The sequence below is a fragment of the Phialemonium atrogriseum genome, assembly GCF_030411735.1.
Source record: "Phialemonium atrogriseum strain 8032-3 unplaced genomic scaffold QBC33scaffold_26, whole genome shotgun sequence".
NCBI classification, from domain to species: Eukaryota; Fungi; Ascomycota; class Sordariomycetes; order Cephalothecales; family Cephalothecaceae; genus Phialemonium; species Phialemonium atrogriseum.
In genome coordinates, this window is record NW_026848163.1 from 232,925 (window position 1) to 250,860 (window position 17,936).

The 17,936-nt window shown below is 56.1% G+C and overlaps 6 protein-coding genes across 6 annotated transcripts; 3 read left to right on the forward strand and 3 right to left on the reverse strand.

The window, feature by feature from the left end:
- Positions 1-165: 165 nt before the first annotated feature.
- On the forward strand, positions 166-3,732 carry QBC33DRAFT_458016 (TBC domain-containing protein; the record flags this gene model as incomplete). The annotated part of the gene is made up of 2 exons (XM_060424875.1): positions 166-588; positions 652-3,732. The coding sequence occupies 2 exons, from the start codon at positions 166-168 to the stop codon at positions 3,730-3,732; spliced, it is 3,504 nt and encodes a 1,167-aa protein (XP_060280322.1).
- Positions 3,733-4,725: 993 nt separating this feature from the next.
- On the forward strand, positions 4,726-6,336 carry QBC33DRAFT_622358 (uncharacterized protein). The gene is made up of 2 exons (XM_060432835.1): positions 4,726-5,762; positions 5,842-6,336. The coding sequence occupies exons 1-2, from the start codon at positions 4,877-4,879 to the stop codon at positions 6,015-6,017; spliced, it is 1,062 nt and encodes a 353-aa protein (XP_060280323.1). The 5' UTR covers positions 4,726-4,876; the 3' UTR covers positions 6,018-6,336.
- Positions 6,337-6,533: 197 nt separating this feature from the next.
- Positions 6,534-7,597, reverse strand: QBC33DRAFT_548095 (polysaccharide lyase family 20 protein). Its single transcript, XM_060428801.1, has one exon. It carries the CDS (start codon positions 7,524-7,526, stop codon positions 6,762-6,764), a length of 765 nt encoding a protein of 254 aa, XP_060280324.1. The 5' UTR covers positions 7,527-7,597; the 3' UTR covers positions 6,534-6,761.
- Positions 7,598-9,338: 1,741 nt separating this feature from the next.
- On the forward strand, positions 9,339-10,722 carry QBC33DRAFT_595962 (DASH complex subunit spc19). The gene is made up of 2 exons (XM_060431854.1): positions 9,339-9,834; positions 9,925-10,722. Exons 1-2 carry the CDS (start codon positions 9,685-9,687, stop codon positions 10,339-10,341), a joined length of 567 nt encoding a protein of 188 aa, XP_060280325.1. The 5' UTR covers positions 9,339-9,684; the 3' UTR covers positions 10,342-10,722.
- A 702-nt stretch (positions 10,723-11,424) lies between these two features.
- Positions 11,425-12,818, reverse strand: QBC33DRAFT_207685 (high osmolarity signaling protein SHO1). Its single transcript, XM_060422636.1, has 3 exons — positions 12,508-12,818; positions 12,117-12,401; positions 11,425-12,050 (listed from the first exon to the last, which is right to left on the reverse strand). The coding sequence occupies exons 1-3, from the start codon at positions 12,649-12,651 to the stop codon at positions 11,544-11,546; spliced, it is 936 nt and encodes a 311-aa protein (XP_060280326.1). The 5' UTR covers positions 12,652-12,818; the 3' UTR covers positions 11,425-11,543.
- Positions 12,819-17,144: 4,326 nt separating this feature from the next.
- Positions 17,145-17,796, reverse strand: QBC33DRAFT_548108 (uncharacterized protein). The gene has a single exon (XM_060428802.1). It carries the CDS (start codon positions 17,537-17,539, stop codon positions 17,315-17,317), a length of 225 nt encoding a protein of 74 aa, XP_060280327.1. The 5' UTR covers positions 17,540-17,796; the 3' UTR covers positions 17,145-17,314.
- Between the last annotated feature and the right edge of the window lie 140 nt (positions 17,797-17,936).

Consider the following 17,936-nt stretch of genomic DNA (forward strand, 5'->3'; position numbering starts at 1 on the left):
TTTTTTATCATCCCCACCTTTTAGTCTTTTGTTTTCCAAACCCCCAATGCCCCCGGTGGGGGGTCCGCCCCCCCCCCCCCCCCCCCCCCCCCCCCACCACTTACCTCACCTGAAGCTAGGAACCCGGTGGATGGGACTCGCTCCGTTAGATCAACGACATCAGCCATGTTGAGCCTCTCCAGCTTCGTACAGAGGGCACAGCAGCTGCTGGATCCCACACAAAGCCTGTCCTTGAGCGATCCCGACAAGAACCCTTCCAAGGCATCGTTGTTCCAGAACCAATTCCGTCTCCCCGCCTCGCAGCACCCGCTCTACGAGATCACAGCTGAGTTGACGATCCCGCCCTCCAATGCCACCCAGAGCGACAAGGACCGAGACCGAGGCTATCACTATGTTGGAAGATTGCACCTGTCCGAGGCCTACCTCTGCTTCTCGTCCACACCCACCAGCTTTCTACAGTCGGCGAGCGCCTCCAACTCGTCGGCATTCACCGGCCAGACACATGGCGGTGGTCCCAGCGGCAATGGCTTCACATTCCCCCTGTGCTCCATAAGGAGGGTTGAGCGCCTACATAGCCAGAACTTCCAGGTGAGAGGAGACTAGATTTACCCACTGGCTACGGCCAAGGACTGACGTGTCGTGTGATCCCAGTTTGCTCTAGCCATCACGACCTGGAACGGCATCACCCAAGACCCCGGCAAGGACAAAGACGCGGCCAAGGACAAGAAAGACGCCGGGGAGCAACGCATCACAGTTCAGCTCGCCGGCCAGAGGCAAGCCTGCGAGCGCTTTTGCGATGGCCTCAAGAAGGGCCTCCGGGGTGCCGTCGGCAACGTCGCGAGGCTCAGAAGGGTCGTGGGCGAATGCTACTCGGAATACCTACTTCGTCCCGAAGACAAGAAGAACGCCACTCCTCCAGATGCCGGCCTAGGCATGCTCTTCAAGTATCCAGGCGACGCCAAGAAGCTCCGAGACCGGGCCAAGATGCGACTCTGGGGCGAATACCTCCGCGACAACGGCAGAAATGTTACCCTTGTCCGCCAGCCTACTTTCCACAAACTGATCCGAGTCGGCCTCCCCAACAGGCTGAGGGGTGAGATTTGGGAGCTGACGTCGGGGTCGATCTACCTAAGGTTGGAAAGCCCGAATCTCTATGCCGAGACCCTGGCGAAGCACTCGGGCAAAGAGTCACTCGCAATAGACGAGATCGAGAAGGACCTAAACCGGAGCCTTCCCGAGTATCCCGGCTTCCAGAGTGAAGAAGGCATCGGCCGTCTCCGAAGAGTCCTGACCGCATACAGCTGGTTTAACGCCGACGTCGGCTATTGCCAGGCTATGAACATAGTCGTTGCCGCGCTGCTCATCTACATGTCCGAAGCCCAGGCCTTCTTCCTGCTCTCCGCCCTGTGTGACAGGCTTGTGCCCGGATACTACTCCACCACCATGTACGGCACTCTTCTCGACCAGAAAGTCTTCGAGGCCCTTGTTGAGAAGACCATGCCCATCCTCTGGGAACATTTGGTGAAGAGCGACGTGCAGCTCTCTGTCGTATCGCTGCCCTGGTTCTTATCCCTCTACGTCAATTCGATGCCCCTGGTATTTGCCTTCCGCGTTCTCGACGTCTTCTTCGTCGAAGGCCCGAAGGTTCTGTTTCAGGTCGGCCTGGCCATTTTGAGGATAAATGGCGAAGAACTGCTGGATGCCACAGACGATGGCGCCTTTATTTCCGTCCTCAAGTCCTACTTCGCTCGGCTTGACGAATCTGCACACCCCAAGTCGGAAAATCCAAAGCTGCGGGCGGTGACTCGGTTCCAGGAGTTGATGGTCGTGGCGTTCAAAGAGTTCTCAGGAATCACACATGGCAGCATCGCGGAACTGCGGCTGAAGAACAAGAACTCGGTGCTAAACAATATCGAGAACTTCGCCAAGCGGACTTCGATCAGAAACCTGGGACCCGACAGCAAGCTCCTGGGAACAGACGAGCTTGGGGCGCTCTATGACAGATTCTACACCGTCCTGTACGAACGACAACAAAGGGATCGCATCATAAAACAAGACCAGGCTCGCCGAGCCAAGAGCAGCAGGCCGCGCGTCACCGAAGCGGCGGGCGACGACAGCCACGGCATTGAGAAGGGAAGGGTTGGCCTGGGACCCAGCACAAGCCTGATGGATTATGATGCTTTCCGAGAATTTTTGGCTGGCATGGCGAAATGGGCCGTCTCGGATGCTCCAACAACGCCTCGCCTGGATACCTTTGCGGAAAGGGACAGGAGCCTGCAGTTCAGCAGCTACAGGCGATCCGACGGTCTTCTGTCTCCATGGGGCCCAGGGCCGGAGCCCGCAGACCACGAGTTTCTGCAGAGGTTGTTCCGGAAGTGGGATGTCGACTTGACCGGCACTCTGACGCTCCAGAACGTGGTAACCGGATTGGCGCGAATCAAGGGCAAACGGGACATAATGGGCGCAATCAACTACTTCTTCGACCTCCACGACGATGACGGCGACGGCAGGGTCGACCGCGAAGGCATCTTGCGGATGTCAGAAGCCCTGTTGTTCCTGTCACGTCGTGGTCTGGAAGGAAGCTTGAGCCCCTCGGCTTCGAGCGTGGCTCTGAATGGCTTTACGGACGACACGGCAAACCCCCTGGGCGCAGCGGCCGGAGGTTCTGTCAATGAGAGATTCCTCGGAAGCGTCAGTGCATTTATCAGGAGGTGCTTTGAATACGCCGACCCAGATCACCCCAAGAACAAGAGAGCCATAGCAAAAGAAAGTGGCCACGCACCACCCGGAGAGGCAAACGAGAGCGAGTCGCAGCTCGCCAACCCGGACGCATTCTCCATTGGCGATGACGATGACGACGACGACGATCTTCTTACCATGGACCCTCCTGACTCTCCTACGGGAAGTCCCAGAGCAGCCATAAAGCCTACAGCTACACCGCCAGAAACCACCGGCAACAACGGCTCCTCGTCCCCCTCCTCCTCGGTACCAGCCGCCGACGACAAGCTATTTAACCGCCGCCGTGTCTCCAAGGCCCAGTCCGAGAAGGCCAACGCTGCTCTCGACCCTGCCAACCCGCTGCACATCACTTTGCCGACCTTCCGAATGGTAGTCCTGGCGGACGAGCTCCTGGAGCAGTTCTTCGAGTCCTCATTCCCGGCCTCCTTCCACATCATTGAAGGCCTGCCCTCCTCGGCCGCGCCCATGGCCGGCTCGTCACTCACCACCTTCTCGAGCCTCGGCATGGGCGCCGGCCGGGCTGTCGGGGCGGCTCTTGGCGCAGGAGCGGGTCCAGCGGCTGGGCCCGCTGGGGGCAAGGGCCTGCGAGGCGTTCTCGACAACATCGTAACGGACGGCATGCGGGTGGCTGCCGAGGTCCGGAGGCGTATGGAGGAGGCCCAGCGCGAGCTGGAGAAGAATGCGCTACCCGGGCAGAGGGATGACGAAGACGACGAGGACGAGGATGTCCCTGGCTTCGAAAAGGGTGCCGGCGGAGCTTCTTCCGGCGGTAGAGGGGCTAGTGCCGGATACGGCGGAGACGCTGAGAGGAGGAGCGTCCTTAGCTCGGATAGAGACTTGTTGGAAGGGGCGGACGCTGAGGCCGGAGCCGGCAGGGAGAGCAGCGACGCAAGCATTGGTGGGAGACGCGTCGTAGGAACGAGCGACGGGGGCGCGAATGGGGACGGCAGTGGGGGTGGTAAGGTCGTCGAGGTGGAGTTTGAGGGAGCCTGAGGGCGAAGAAGTGAGACATCTGGCTCGCCTATCCACCTCAACTCAGCTTGTTTGGGCCAATGGGGCCCCGCGGGCCTGCAAATGTCGTGCTTTGTTCCCAGGGAGTTCGTGCTGCGCTATTCTGAATTGGGGAAGGGAGGCGGGCATGCGGTTTCTGGCATATTTTACTTTTGGGGGAATGAACGGTGCAGTGGAGAAATATCATGAGGGCGTCATCACCATTTTGGCGAATCCGGCATTTGTTACGCCTTGACGAAGGGCCCATGGCGGATCATGTCGAAAGCGGGTAAAAATCTCTCTCCCCCTCTCTCTCTGAGGTCTGTCGCGAATGAGACCTGTTGTTCAGAAGCCAGTCGGCCTGCCACGCTGCCGGATGTTTGCCTCTTCGGTTCGCCCCGTTGCCGCATCCGCCATCCCCCCTTCCCTCGTGCCAAACCCTTCAAACCCGGGGAGATGGGGAATGTCAGCCTAACTTGGCGGTCCTTTCCTAAATTCCCACGCCGTGCCATGTTTTCTTGTTTTTGTTTATTTTGTTTTTGTCCTAACGACCTAGCTTGACCACGCATGCGCCGGGCCAAGCTGCGGACTCTTGGCTGTCTCACCACGCCAGGCATCTTCGCGAAAATGACAGACACCAACATTCCCACTGAAGAGACGCTATTGTTAGCGGTGTCGGTGTTTTCCGCTTTCAGTTGGCTGGCCAAGAGGGGATCGGCATATCGACATCGTCAGAGTGTGAAACACGAGAGGAATGGCACTTTTACTCTACGCCGGCGCACTTGTGTTTTCCTCGGTCCCTCTGTCCCTCTATTCTGTAAGTTGGGCTCGGAGATTCACATCCAGACCACTAGCAGATGTCTAATGAGCATTCCATAAGGTTTGATTATTTTCTCTCCTTTCAGATCAACATGACATCACCCCCTAGAGGCCAGGATTGATCCGTCTCGTTTCCCTCGTCTTCAAATACCGCCTCCTTCTCCCCTCAATCCGATCATTCGATACTCCCACCAGTCACTCGTTCTTCAAGCTTGTCCATCAATAACTCACCAAAGACTTCTTTGTGTGTGTGTTTTTCTTCACTACCAGACGTCAGGCATACTCTTTTCTTCCATCAGGACGAGAAGCATTTGACAAACCAGACAAGATGGGCAAGACAACGCACCGTCAGGGGGCCTGGTCTCTCAGGTCCAGCCTCGCCATGCTGGCTCTGGTCGGCTTCGCGCAAGTCGTCAGTGCCCAGTCTACTACTACTGGTGGCACTACTACAACTGTCGAGCCCTCGACTACCATCGAGCCCTCTACCACCATTGAGCCCTCGACCACCATTGAGCCCTCGACCACCATCGAGCCCTCTACTACCATTGAGCCCTCAACCACCATTGAGCCCTCGACCACCATTGAGCCCTCGACCACCATTCTGCCCTCGACCACCATTCTGCCGTCTACCACTATTGAGCCCTCCACCACCATAGAGCCCTCTAGCTCCACCACTGTAGCCACCACCTCGTCCTCCACCACGGAGCACTCCACCACGGAGCACTCCACCACGGAGCTTTCGTCTACCACTGTCTCGAGCTCCACCACCTCTCCTCCAACCATCATCCCCTCCTCCGTCCCCGCGGACGTGGCCTTGATCTTCGAAGTCGTCCGCAACAGCGTGCTGCGCCGGGACCGCTACACCAAGCGCCAGGCTCTCGGTGGTTTCGTCGGCGACGCGGGCCCGGTCAACCCGGCCATCTGCACCTTCGCGACCGTCTTCCACATCATTGGCGGCCGGCTCGAGAGCGGAGGTCAGTTCGTCTCCACCGACCTCGGCGTCCCGTACGAGCCGTTCCGCACCAGCGCCCTCCTCGGCGACATCAGCACCGTCTTTGGCCTCGGACCCGGCAGGTCGCTCATCTGGGCCAACCTCGACTTCGCCAACGGCGAGGCCGGCTTCTGCCAGGACGACGATGGACAGGTCTTCATTGTCTTTAATGGCCTGCCGCCGCCATTTGCCTGCTTCCCGGTTACCCTCATTGCGTATCCTGGTAAGTCCTATTCTCCTCCATGTTCCCTATTTTGTGGCTTATGATACGATGTGAACCATTGCTGACAATCCTTTTGCAGCTTCTGACTGCGTCAATGGCGAGATCGTCAACCCTGTCGTCCCCCCGAACAACGGCAGCCTCATCCTCGGGCCGGGCACCTACTCGTTCCCCGTCACTGGCGATCCCTCCGCCGCCGCCATCTGCGTTACTGCTACTGAGTCGTGGATCCAGGGCCAGACTACCCTCCTCCCGTAAGGTAGGAAATGGTGTCTATGTCCTGAGCGTGAAGATTTGCCGCCAAATCATGTTTTTATCTTCACTGCGGCGGGGAAGAGAACTACCCTCGGCATCGAGTTATATCTATAGGAGCCTACCAGCATGTCAACTGTACTGGCGGATGGGTGCGAGGTAGTTTTATTTTTCTTGGTTTCTTGCCATCGGCTTTTTAATGGTGCGGATTGGAGTCTTTAATGTCAGGGGCTGGCTGGCGCGGAGAGAGGCCTTAATACTCACTAGCCCCATGTGATGTGGTAGAGTTAATAAACTTGGTGTTTCTGGATTTTCAAAAACAAATTTTGATCCCGTCCATGCGAGTCCGTTTGCTTGTTAACCACGTTGCCTCGTGCTCCCTGCCATTCTTCTTCAACTCCGCGTGGAATATGCTCAATTACACGTATCGGCCCGTCTCGATGGCTTGGAACGCTGGTGTTGCAGACCAAGCAAGACACACAACCCCATTTAAATACCTGAGTGGAGCTTTAGTGTTTACTTACCTGGTCGACTGGGTGTCACATGATATGCATCCGGACGTCTACTTCCCCTTCTGGAAGGTGTGAGTGCATTTAATTGGCTTGAGTAGGGGGTGGAGGTATGAGATCCTGGTACATGTCATCGAGTACCCGCAAAATCCCAGCACCAAACATGAACTTGAGAGGGTGCAGCTTGAGAATCGAGAAATGAGACCACAGTGCTCCTCCTCCGTGATAACCCCCCTCCCCATCACCACTGGTCGGGGTCGGCATCGGCAAACGTAGAGCCAATGCCAATCTCGTCATACCAGACCTGGCGGAAGGGCTGCGTGCCCTTCATGCCGCCGTTGTCGTCGTGCCAGCCGTTGGCATACAGGCCAAGGTGGAACCCGAACTCGCGCGAGTCGTCGATGGTCGTGGCGAGGTTGTACTGCTCGAGCACCTTGACGCCGTCGAACCAGAGCTTGTAGAAGCCCGTTCCGTCGCTCTGCCAGTTCGCCTGGATCTCGACCTTGTGCCACACGCCCGCCGACACGGTGGCCAGGCCCTTGAACTCGCGCGTGTGCTGGGCGCAGATGTTGCCGTACTTGACCCGGCTCGCTAGCTGGTTTCCCTCGATCCACACCATGGAGCTGGGCATCCAGTCGTCGCAGCCCGTGTCGGTGAAGTCGGCGATGAACTGCCCCAGGTTGTAGCCCTGCGCCGGCGAGAACTGCCAGTCCTCCTGCAGCCGGAACGCCCAGCCGTAGAAGCCCGTCTCGCCCCGCCGGTAGCCCTTGCCCCGGTGAACCTCGGAGTGGTACCGCCCCTTCCAGTTGGGGTCGTACGTCTGCGTCACCTTGATCGCCGTGGGGCCCTCGCGGACCACGTTGGTCACCTCCTCCACCGTGCCCTTGTTCTCCTTGAGGATGCTGTCCCACCCGGCCAGAGTGCCCTTGTTGCCGAAGCTTTGAGTGGCCTGGGTGGCCGTGACGAGGGTGGCCACGACCGTTGCGAGGATGGGTTTAGTGAACATGTTTTGTCTGACAACAACAACTCTTGGGGAAGAGAATGTGGCCTGTGTGACTTGACGATGAGAGACTCGAGTGCCAGCAGCCTCGAGCGGACAACGACGGGATATCCTGCCCCTTTTATATCCACCGTCCACCCGCAGCCCAGGGTGTCATCCCTCTCGAAGCCCCTCAACACTTCGGGCAGGGCCATTGATTGGCAGCTAGACCGAAAACCGGGAATATCTCCATCCCCCAATCCGAGTCTTGGCTTCAGACACCGTCCATCCAGTGACTTACTCGCTTTCCATGCTCATTGCCCAACCCGCCCGGCGAGTCCTCGCATAGCCTCTTTCATAATCGTAAGCGCGGCATCTTATACGAATGGCTTCGTATGGCGCTATCATTTGATTGAGAAGCATCGGTTTCTCTCACTGTTCGGAGCTGGGAACGTCGCCATGCAAGTCGATAAAACACCACTTTCCTATTTGTGCTGATGTGAGAAATGGCCTTCGTTTTAATCAATCGTTCGGCCACAGTGAGGTTGGCAATCAGCTGGCCTCTAGATGTTGCTTGGATTTGGGAAGCGAGCTTACAACTCGTAAGCCTGCATGGTCTAGCCACCAATATGGCAAATATCGCATCGTTCCATAGCTAATATAAGTGATCTAGGGGAAAGGGAAGGTATTGTCTATTATCCAAGCAAGTAATTTCCATTTCTCAGCGAAACGAGCTAGTCGCCCCTGTTACATGACAGCTACCGGGTATAGGAGGTGTTGTTGATTTAAGTTGTTGGTTTGGGTTGTTGACTTGGGAGAAGGCATTGAGATTTCTTTGGGTCAGGCAAACTGTCAACAGACAATTCATTTCGTTGGGAGCGCCTGACGTCCAGGGAAGGCCGTGGTGTTGAATTGAGTAGAAGATCAGTTCCGGAGCTGATCGAGATGATCATGGCAACATAACGACTTTGAAGCCGGAGAATGGGAAAGGGCTTAATGCAACTTCAACACGACTGTTCTCGAAGGATCGTGACTGAACGGGAGGCGTAAATCTTGTGTGACGAGCTAAGAGATAACATAATCTTTTACATTATAGACAGCACATATTGCCTCCCCCTCGCGCAGAGCCGACATCGACAATCATGACTTTAGCACCCTGCAAGCTGAGGACATGGGCCCTAATAGGAGAAAATAAATTGGCGACCGAGGATAAATGCTCACAGGCTGCTCTCGTCGACTAATGTATTGCGAACACAGTTCAATGCAAGGCGTCAGATGCAGGCGGATTATTCAGGACCCTCGGATACACAGACGAGCTGATGGCTGGAGATAATCATGGTGTAACTCTTTCTGTGCCAATTCAACGACAAACCAAGAGGATACCCCGGCAGGGTGCACAATCCGCAATACGATGGCCTTGCCGAGCTTGTCTGGTCAGAACTTCATCGCGACGGCACGTATCAAGTAGATGGGTGACAATCGCCGAGAAGTAGCATTGCGACTTGTGAGTTAGGGAGAATGACCTCTGAATGTGTTTGCATTCCCAAGCATTAGGCTACTAGTACGAAGTTTACCTCGTTGACTTTCTCGTTGACTTCAAGCTCACCAAAGTTAGGCGGTTATCGAGCTCGTGCTAGTGACGGAAGAAGGAGTTTGACAAGCCACACAAGATATCTGTTGTTTCTATTCTCCTCTTGAAGCAGTAATGGCTACCACTGGATTGACAGAATGACGGCATATCCTTCCGTACAAGTGTGCTTGAGAAATGCAATTTAGTCCAGTTCAAGCCCCACAGGATATTTTATCGATTCAGAAGAGGAGAGAAAAAGCGGCATAGTCTCAACCTAATCTTCTGTTGAACGATCACGACCAACACCTGTGGATGTTGACGATGAGCGGAGGATTCAGGGGCTAGCAACCTGGGTGTTGATCCCAAAGTGGGGTTGCGCTTATCGTTCAAGGAGGAGGGGCAGCGCACGGGCCACCTCCCACTTCCAAGCAATGCGATTATTTACATCGCGACTGGCGACTCCCCAGTCGCGATCAGAGCGACATGCACTTCGATCCACGACCAACAGGCCGACCCAAACACATTCATGGAGCGGCTGCTCGCGTGATAGACGATTCGACTGCCGCAGAGCCTCAGTAACTCTGTAGAATCAAGCGAACACCCACCGCAGCGACAATGTCAACATCAAACCCAAACACATCGACGTACAACGACTGCGTCACCTCGCTGCGCACCTCTCTCTCCTTCCTTGAGTCCTCCGTCGCAACCCTGGGAAATGGCGTCGCCGACTTCCCCCGCCTGATCTCGGTCCTAAAGACCGTCCGAGTACGAATCTCCCCCTTCCCCTCCTAATTCCTCCTACCAGCGCAAGCCCCCCCGTTCCAAAACGAACCAACTAACCGCATGCCCCCCCAGCACTACGAACTCATCCCCCAGCCCACCCTAGCAGCCGCCGAGTCCTCCCTCCGCGACGACATAGCCCCCTTCATCGCCGCCCTCCTCGACCGCGCCGACCGCCAGCTGGAGCGCCAGGCGCGCCGCATCGAGACCCTCAAGGCGCGCTCGGACCTCATCGCCGGCCGCCTGTCCGCCGCCACCACCGCCACGGTGGAGCCGTCGGCCGCGGCGGCGTCCGCGGCGGCGCGGGCCCGCGAGGATAGGAGGCTGCAGAGGCTTGGCGCGGCAGGCGGCGGCGGGTCGGAGGCGGCGCTCAGGGGGAAGGTGGCGAGGCAGAGGAGGGAGGCGCTCAAGTATAGCGTTGAGAGGCTTGAGTTGGAGGTGTTGCAGAAGGAGAGGGAGTTGAGGTTGAGGTTGGATAAGGCTAAGGCCTGAAAAGGCGGGGGGGGTGGGGAGGGGCGCGAGGGACGTCGGGTGTTTCACCTACTGGAGGAGAGGAGGAAGGTTCGCACAGCTGGCTGGTGGCGCTGCGGTAGTGTTGGGTGGAGGTGCTGGCTGCTGCGTGGCCGTTGGTGGCTTTGGTCTCCTTGTTTGGCTGTTCTGGAAAGATGCTAGGAGACATCCGAGGTATCTTCAGGCCTCGTTCAGGTTCAGTCTCACTCTACTGGGTACCTTTCGATGATGGAAGAGCAGTTTGGAGGGCCTCTTAGGCCAAGGAACAAGATCTGCAGACGAGGATCTTGCCTATATACCTAGGTTTAGGTACGGGGGACGTGCGCATGGGGAGCGGCTTTGATATTTGCCTAACTCTGTGGTATGGAAGAGCTCTCTAAGAAAACGGTCTGGTCAATGTGCCCAATAATCCCTGTTGTCTATAGCTTGTTGGAGCTGTTCAAAGCATTTCAGGAAGCCAGTCAGAATGATAGTTCTGTCAGAGGCAGAACTGGTTAGCTGAGAAACTGAGAGAGAGAGGACTCATGCAATGGCAATACCATCATAATTGATGGTGGACACAGATGGGCAAGATGTCATCAGTTTCAACAGTTTGAATTTGGAATGTCCTCCATGGTCCCATCGCAGCCAGATCCCTTTCCTCTTGCCGTGATTCATGAACCCGTCCCAGCTAACAAAGGAAACTCAAAACACAAAGGGGAATAAGGTGCTGTGAAGAAAAAGGGTACTAAGGGGTAGTGCTGGTTCACACAGATATACAGTGGGTAACTCTCAACACACAACATAGAAGCAGAATAGAAGAAGGCGTCCAGAGACGCAGATCCCGGCCCGGAAATGACTCGAGATCCGCCCAAATGACCCAAAAGCTTTTTACTCCAACACCTCCAAAAGCAATCCAGGTGGCCGGGCGTTTGTCTGAAGACACTGATGGCACACGCCTGTCCATCCTGTTCAGTGAGACTCTCAGTCGAAAGGTCGGCCCAGGCCTGAGCCTGTCCTCTAATAAGCACTTGTAACACAGCTTCCGGGCTGATTCGTTCTGTTAGGGTATAAAGAACGTCATCCCGATGAGACATTCACATAAAACCCAAGCGCAATGCCTGCAACATGCCGACAGGTCAATGCAGCAGGGAGGGCCACTCTTGGGCCCGAGAATCCTGAAGCTAGCAGACTTGGTAGGCTTCCTACAGCAGGATGAGGTAATTGCTGGGGGCAATGCCGGTCTCGCCGCTCTCCTTGCGTGCCTGCCACCACCTTCCGCTAACATCGCTGACCTCGAGGATCTCGTGTTTTGAGAAGGAAATCTCGTTGGCATCGTCTGGGTTGGCCTCGTAGCTGTAGATAGCCTTTGCCCGGTAGGGGTACTCGGTAGGGGGTACAATCTCCCCCTCGGTGGGTGGAGCACCTGCTGGCTTGGGGGGATTGGCTGGACCAAAGCCGGGGTTCATTGTCGAGTTGCGCTGAGTCGTAGTCATGCCCCCAACTGGAGAGGGGTTTTCAAATCCGTTCAACTGAGCCGACGTGTACATTTGCGGAGGCTGGACAGATGTGGAAGTCTCGGGTCGACCACCGGTGTAGCCACCGTTCAGGGTCTGCCCGTTCATGGTGGATTCCTTGCTCAGGGCAAAAGAGTCAATATAGGCACGAGGGACAGCCGACGGTGCCGAGCCGAAGTAGAAGATCCAGACGACCTGATCAAAACAGAATTAGCCAAGGCCACAGGTTGAGAGGGGGTATAAGGAAGGACTGGAACGCACCGTCACCATGGAGAGCAAGATGAATCCAGCCGCAGCGGCTTCCTTAGCACCGTTGGACGAATAAACCAGGCCATTGACGGAGGATGTCGAGAGGACCAGGCCACAAGCAAGATATCCTACTACAGCCACATGGTACGTCTGGGTGGTGTCTGATGCTACGACAACGAAGATGCCGCCGACGAGGAAGAAATAGTAGACAACAGCCCACCATGAGTATGTCGGGAAGGAAGAACCGGTCTGGATCTGCGCAAAAATAGAGGCGAAGAAGGCGATAATCCATGCCAACTAAGTTGGACAATTAGCGAAAGGTTCAGAGTCCAAATCCCACCGTGACATTGCGAGGAGATTGCGGCAAGGCAGCACCAAGAGCAGGACTGGTTGGGATGCTTACTGCTGAGATTGAGATGGTGGCCAGGGCGAATGGGTCGCCCACGACATTCCCAAAGTTGATGCCCCTATGGGCAGAGCCATATTGCACCCGTGAGTGTTCCATTTTCCTGAGCGATGGGGAATGGAGGGATCCGTAGGAGGGCATAAGGGCAAGTGTTGTTGAGGGTGACAATTATTAGGTGAGGTCCAAGGTTGAAGACGGGGCGATTCAATCGACAGTCCTACGAAGCAGGGTCATAGGGGAGGCGATGTAATGTGTGAGTGTCGTCTTCTAACTTGGAGGCGATTGGGTGCGTGGTTGGTGAGTCGAGTAAAAAGGCGGGCAGGCAAAGGAATGAAGGACTGCGTGCGTCCGGGTGTCAAGAATGTCTCTAGGCGGCTGGCAGCCAAGCAAGACGCTGAAAATGAGAGACAGAACGATTGCAAAGATGGAAGCAGGTGACTGAACGATTGTCGTGAAATGAAGGGGAAAATGCGCGAATGGACTCGGTTCGAGAGATTCTTTGTTCGTCTCGCTGGTCTGGTTCGGTAGGGATTTGGTTGTCGAGCCTAGAGGTTCCTTCTTTTTCTCGTAGTACAGCACTTAGTCAATCGTTCGACCTAGTTCCGAATTCCGTCCCTCGGTCTCTCCTAAAATCCCAACTCTTAGTTCTCAAATCGCAGTTCCAGCCAGCGTATTCTAATCGTCGTGAAGGTTCGTGTCGAGAATAGAAAACGGTGGAGATATGTTGGCGGTGCTAAAAAGAGGGAATTGAGGGTCGGAGGCGGGCGGGAAAAGAGGAGGTGAGGAAGGGGAATGGATGGGATGGGGCGGGAAAGGAACGAGTGCGTGCAGGACTCCTTGCAGACACCACTCTACGAGGTACCTACCTAGGTACTATGCACTACAGTTCTGCAGCGCACAGCCGGAGAAGAAGTGGGGCTGTCTGGCATTGGCTGATGGCGGGTGGCTGATGCCCGGGTGACTCGCAGTGGCCGGAGTGGGCAGGGAGTCAGGGGAGTCAGGGAGTCAGGGAGTCAAGGGGGTGGTGGTCAGGTTTGAGAGTTTGAGTCAGTCCGTTCGTTTTTTGCGCTGGACCATCATCTTGTTGCATGAACATTGATGGAGTGGGCATCGCCCAATTTGTATAACATGGAGCTTCTCGTAGTCCGTACCGATCTACTACATATACCTACCTAAAGATCTCAGGCTGCATCTTTCTCCACTGTCGCGTTGTCAATCCGCGCCTATGACGGGCCCGTAGCAGCCAACGACGGAAGCCAAGCCAGAGTGTGGGAAGGGGCACTTTGTGAGGCCTCAAGCAACCAAGACATTGATGAGTGGAGGAGGGCTATTTGGGGTTGGTGGGCGAGTTTCCGGGGTGGCTATCAACACTGGCCTCGAGACATCGCAACGCTCATAGTCCCCCGTCAACCTATGCTGTGTGCTCTGTGGCGCCTGTACGCTCTCCGCGCTCCGGATGTACAGGGAAAAAGAGCACAGTTAGGCTTAGATTCCATTTCCACAGTTTGAGATTCGACGGGGTTTCAATTCCCTGCCGAAAGGGGGATGTGTGCAAGGTTGATTGGCCGTCGCGAACTCTTCCAGGACTCCCTAGCTTCTGATAGGTCGGCAATACCAAATCAGCTTCGTTCCGCACCTCCGGCAATCTGAGGTTCGACGCTCCCCCACACTTGGAGTCATGTGATTGCGGTGCATTGTTACCAAATCTCTTTCATATCAGCAGAGCTCGATACAGGCTACCGTTGACCGCTGAGAGTTGCTTGGTGTACTTAATTGTTGCTTCATACCTATTGTTTTCAGACCCTTACTCCCAGCCGTATCTCCAAGGGCCCAGTTAGATCCCAGCTGTCGGCTTGTCTTGTCCTCGGAGGGCACTGCTTAAGGGTGGCATCTGTGAACCTTAACCACCTACAGCTGGAGTAACCTTCGAATCCAACTTGGGACGAATTTATGGTAGGCCCACGATCTGTAATTGAGAGAGTTATGCATCTTTCCGCTCGGCTCGAGCCGAGTCACGGAACCTAGTTCTGCTTAACCGAACTTGCTTGCAGTGCTGCGGTGGATGCAGAGACGCCGATAAACATAATCATCATAGGATTGTCTAGACGATCCTGACCCTCGGCTACGCATTCAACCGCGGGCGGCGGGCAGGCCGCTACTCTCACGGACCCGGGGCCGGTGTCTTCGGAGGTGGTGCGAGTGTCCCGGCTTAGAGAAGCAACATAACCCCTGTGATTGTATAGGCATTGACGGCGGTAGAATTCTCCAAGCTTACAAGCAAGTCAAATCCAATAGTCCAGCCACAGACAATAGGTATGGTAGATTGCTTTGCAGGTGCTATATTGGTGTCCTATCAGCCACGCCGTTCCCGAATATGTCCTTCCCTCGAAGCACTAGATGTGAAATTAAAATTAGTATTCGCTCTCCTCAGCCCTCATTCGTCTCTGTCACTTCTCTACAGAGAACTGGTGCAGAGAACTGTCTGATGTCTTTGGCGATATGCAGGGACGATAATCGAAGTTTCACCATCGGTGCAGGAGATCATCCTTATAGCGCAGCCGCCATCGACAGCCCTGCAGGCCGATGACGGTTGCCGTTGAGCAAGTCCCGTCGGCCTTCAAACCTGCAGAAGGTGCTGTGAGCTGCCACCACACGGACACCCCCTGTGGCCCCTGATGCCTGATGCCCCTTGGCTCTGACCGTGAATCCGTTCTCATGATCCTCGCTTGGAGGAGGGGAAACGCATCGCACAGGACGAGCGTGGACGCTTAGGCGGTGGTCTAGGCGCCACATGTGTGTGCGGAGAGTTTCGACCAGGGGATATTCATTACCATATGCGTACATACATGGCATCTGGAGGAATTCCATCTACGCTCATGGTGCCCAGAAGAGCTGAAGCGGAACTACCCCTGTCGCAGCGAATTGTCCGATTGACTTTCGCTCCATCCCCTCCCATTATGCGCCATCGATTATGGTGTGGGCAAGAAGGGTTCCCGCCTCCAGAGACAAATTAATTCATTTCCGCCCAGCGCAGATAGTGACTCGTGATTGATAAGCCCCAGCCAAGGCCAGTTCTAATCTAGCATCCGCATCACCGTCTGGATTGAATATTGAATGGGGAAGAGGAAACGTCACATTCGCCGAGTGACGCATGGGTTATTATGAAGTGTGCTGTTAAGTGTCCACATCTCAAGGAAACGGCCCCCACGACGCTTTCCCATTTTCTTTTCCGCAGACACTGTTGGACTGGTGGAACTGAAGGGATTCACCTCGTGAACAAGACAATCAGGTTATCTGTTTACGCGTATCTCAATCGTCTGCCAGAATGTGTTGCTCGCCGTGACATGCCACTTTCCCAGTGGGTAGAGAGGGCACTTCGCCCAAACGCTACAAGATGCATTTTCCCACACCCTGATCGCCTTAACCAGCTCCAGCTGCCCTGACGTGAACCTGCGTCGCGCGGCATATCCTGGGCTAAATGGCCCCCGAAACACGGAGACGCACATCCCGGCCATGATTCGATTGTTGGACAACCGCAACACTAGTCCTGACCTCTAGAACCGGTGCACAACCTTTAATCTCTGCCTAGGAGCCTCATCCTGCCTGGACAGCAAGGCTGTAGTCCAACCTTGGAGGGCCCGATCCCCGAGCACGTCGCTTCCCCTCAGAACTAGGCATGGCGAGAGAGGGATCGACACACAGCGTTTCCCGGCTGTAGGCACCAGGTTATTTAATCCAGAAATGTTGGTGGGGGCCGAGGCATGGTCTCCCACTCCCAGTAACCGAGAAACATCGACTGTCAGGATGGCCAAAGTCGTCCTTTTCTCAGTAGTCACACCGGCCACCTGGCTGGCCATCCCCGTCCCAACCAAACTGTAAATCCTTCTGCGGGCCTTCTGATCGCCCGGTTTCGGGGGCAGGGTTTGTTGCGTTTCGTTAACAGCACCCACCCCATATCGGCTAAGGTGGATTGCCGTCCAAGACCTTGCCTAGTGATGGAAACCAAACGGAGGCTCGTAAACCGAGAACAGAACAGAACAGAACAGCTGAGAATCCAATTGCCGTAGAGGGGATTGCCAGAATGTCTGGGGCAATGAGACACACACATCGAGATCACCCGGCGACATAGCCTCGCCGGGAGGCTCCCTCAGATCGGCTGCAGACATGGCAGGGGAGAACCGACCAGTCTTCACCGCCCATAGCTCTCAGCACGATGGCGTCCCAGCTCACCATTCCCAGCCGAGTTTCGATGTGCCAGGAACACTCCCCTCAAACCGAACTCGCCTCCTCGACCGCCCTCCTCTCCGCCCTCCTGACCCCCGTCTCGACGACCCCGACGCGCCCCTCCACGCCCGCAACCCACCCGCCGTACCTCAGCACGCGGCCCTCGTGCCAGCCCCTCAGCGCGGCCTCGCTGCGGGCGCGCAGCCGCGCCACCTCGGCGGCCTGCGCGAGCTGCAGGGCCTCGACGCCGCGGGCGCGCGGCAGCAGGGCCGCCAGCGCCGCGCTGGCCGACGCGTCGGGCACCGGCGTGTCGGCCGTCACGGCCGTGAGGGCCGACGCCGTGCCCGGGAACGAGGTCGCGTGCGCGAGGACGGTCGAGCGGAGGGACTCGGCGGGGAGCTGGGAGGGCGGTTGGGAGGGGGAGGTAGGCTGGAAGAGGGAGGGGTGGGCTTTGTCTGTGTTGGCGGAGGGCGTTTGGTTAGCTTGGTCTTCTTTGGGTGGGCTGTGGTTGTGGTTGGTGAGGGCGAGGGGAGGGCGAGATGGGGGCCGTGAGGGCTTTGGTATTAGGTATGTAGGTGGGTTAGGTAGGCGGCGTACAAATCTTTAGGAGCTCGGCGTAAACGCGGACGCGGGATAGGAGCTGCGAGAAACGGCGTTCGAGGCCTTCTAGCGAGTGGATTGCTGAGTCGGCTGAAGGGGCAGCTGATGGTGCTGATGGACCGTAGAGGAGATGCTCAATGCGTAGAAGGCGTTCTTCGAGGAGGGAGATAGTGTCGAGGGAGGTTTTATCTAATGTTTGGTCCATTGCTGCGGGGACTTGGAAGAGCGTGTAGCTTTGATGATGCTCGTCTGTTTTGTTATGTTCTTTTTGCCGCCGACTTCCCCGGCGACCTAGTCTTCCTGCTTTTAGGGGTCTGGTTTACAAAGACAATTGGCTGTGCTGTGTCTATTCCTCTGAATAGTGGTTATGAAGAGCAAGGTTCTGATGCAATGTCGAGGACAAGGAGAGTCGAAGGTGGCTATCGAGGTCCCGAGCACAGACCACCTTGCCGACCCCGGAGTACCTACCGCAAAAAAAGGGGACCAGCCGAGCAAGTTTGTTTCTATTACAATTCCAAGGCATTGGCCATCTCCGGCCATTGACCAGCGAAGTCCAGGACCGGGCGGACCCTACAGCTATCGTGGTGAAATACCATAATTGC